The sequence below is a fragment of the Aplysia californica genome, unplaced genomic scaffold, assembly GCF_000002075.1.
Source record: "Aplysia californica isolate F4 #8 unplaced genomic scaffold, AplCal3.0 scaffold00063, whole genome shotgun sequence".
Classification (NCBI taxonomy): domain Eukaryota; kingdom Metazoa; phylum Mollusca; class Gastropoda; order Aplysiida; family Aplysiidae; genus Aplysia; species Aplysia californica.
In genome coordinates, this window is record NW_004797333.1 from 632,228 (window position 1) to 634,014 (window position 1,787).

Here is a 1,787-nt window from a genome sequence, read left to right on the forward strand (position 1 = left end):
CCTTTCAACTTTTCCACCCTCCTGTTTCTCTCCCTGTCAGCTGGTACAGAACTACGAGATGACGTTGATAGAGGAGCCGGGACCCATCAAGTACGAGGTGTTCCCCACCACTGACAAACCCTTGAGAATCAACTTCAGTCCCAGAGGCAAAACAATGTGATTACTTGACTCTGCTGATCGACTTCTTTTGAACAACATTTTGTCCTAAATGTTAATTTGTTGTAAAACTTGAACGTCTCATTCTACCCAATTTAGATAGTTCACGAGGTCAATAGCTTTGCCCCTGGTGTGTACCAAAAACCAGAGCTGGCTGTGGTCAGCCCTCCCGACAGAAAACAGTGATGCTGTATAAATCATCTTCTTCATTTGTGTGAAGGCAAAGGTGTCACGACATGGTGGAATCAGGCGCTCGTCAATTTTTGAGCATGTGGAGTTATTGGTATCGTGAAAGTTGACTTATTTTTCTCGCGTCTAATAAAATAAATATCCATTTATCGTAATCAGAACTCAAGATATTTGCGATTGGAGGAAGTGAGGTCACCTGGTTTCTGTGATGAAATTAGCGAAAAAACGGTCACCAAAGTTTGCTAACTCCAAAAGCTAAAGAGTCTCTGAAAACTAAAAAAGGACATCTTTTATGCCTTTATTCAATTTCTTTCAGTAAAATTCACTCGGAAATGTGTTTTTATATGGACATAAGAGAGGTTAAGCAACACACACACACAAAAAAAGAAAAACAAAATTCAATAAAAAGTGTCCAAACTGGCGGAAAAAACGCCTGTTTTTCTGATTTTGTTATTTTGACGAGCGCCTGATTTCACCACGCTGCCTCACGGCAGGCCAACTAAAAACCGCGTGCAGGCTGGAGTGCAAATCGGAAAGATAATTATAGCTTCTGTTCCGTCACTACTGGCGGAAGTGTTTGGTCAACATTTTATATATCTACCCCTGATGGTGATTGAGGTTAACTTGGCTAGCATAAGTCTGAAAATCGCTACCCCAGAATTATAAAGCTCTGCCCAGTGCCAAGTTTTGAGAAATTTATTGACGTCAAAGATTTGGAGGAGTTTCACATCATTTCAAGCTTTTTCGAACACAATTCTTTGATCATCTTGATAATGACTCCGAATACTTTTGATACGGTTCAAAACTACTAGCTCCATTGTTTTCTATTAACAAAATAGAAGAAATACAACAAAAAAAAAAAAAGGAAAAACACCCCCCCCCTAAAAAAAAAACCCCCAACAACAAACAAACAAACAAAAACAACTCCCCAAAAAACAACAATACACAAACAAAAATCCAGCATAAAACAAACAAACAAACAAACAAACCCCAACCCACCCCCAACTTTGTGCCCTGTTCGTCTGTTGAATTGACTTTGTAAGACTTACTGTAAAGCTCTTGCTGTCGGTGTATAATTGTTGTTGTTTATCATTACTCGGGAATTAATAATGTCGTAATGCCTGGATATACAGATTGTACTTTCCAATTTGGTTTTCTTGTTTAATAAAAATTAAAAGATAATCTAAAGATAAACACCTAGTATTTCTAAGTCAAGTTGCTTTTGGTGATTTGATATTGATCTCGTTGATTTGACCGCGGGTACTGTGATTGACTGTGGAATATCGCCTGCCGATGTGGTGGCTCAATTCAAGGGAAACAATCACTGGAAATTACATTACTTAGATATCATCGTTTTTCTCCCTTGCACCCTTGGAGGCACGTTCTAATTTGGGGTCTGATTCGCTGATTTCACTTGGTTCAATAACATACTGCGAGGCTAC

At 38.9% G+C, this 1,787-nt stretch overlaps 1 protein-coding gene across 1 annotated transcript in view; it reads left to right on the plus strand.

The window, feature by feature from the left end:
- LOC101852229 (cytochrome P450 10) overlaps positions 1–420 on the plus strand; it is a gene marked incomplete at its 5' end in the record, with an annotated part of 8,671 nt that extends 8,251 nt beyond the window's left edge. The window contains 1 exon segment of the mRNA XM_005093406.3: positions 41–420. Within this exon segment, the coding sequence (XP_005093463.3) occupies positions 41–160 (120 nt within the window). The 3' untranslated portion in view covers positions 161–420.
- Between the last annotated feature and the right edge of the window lie 1,367 nt (positions 421–1,787).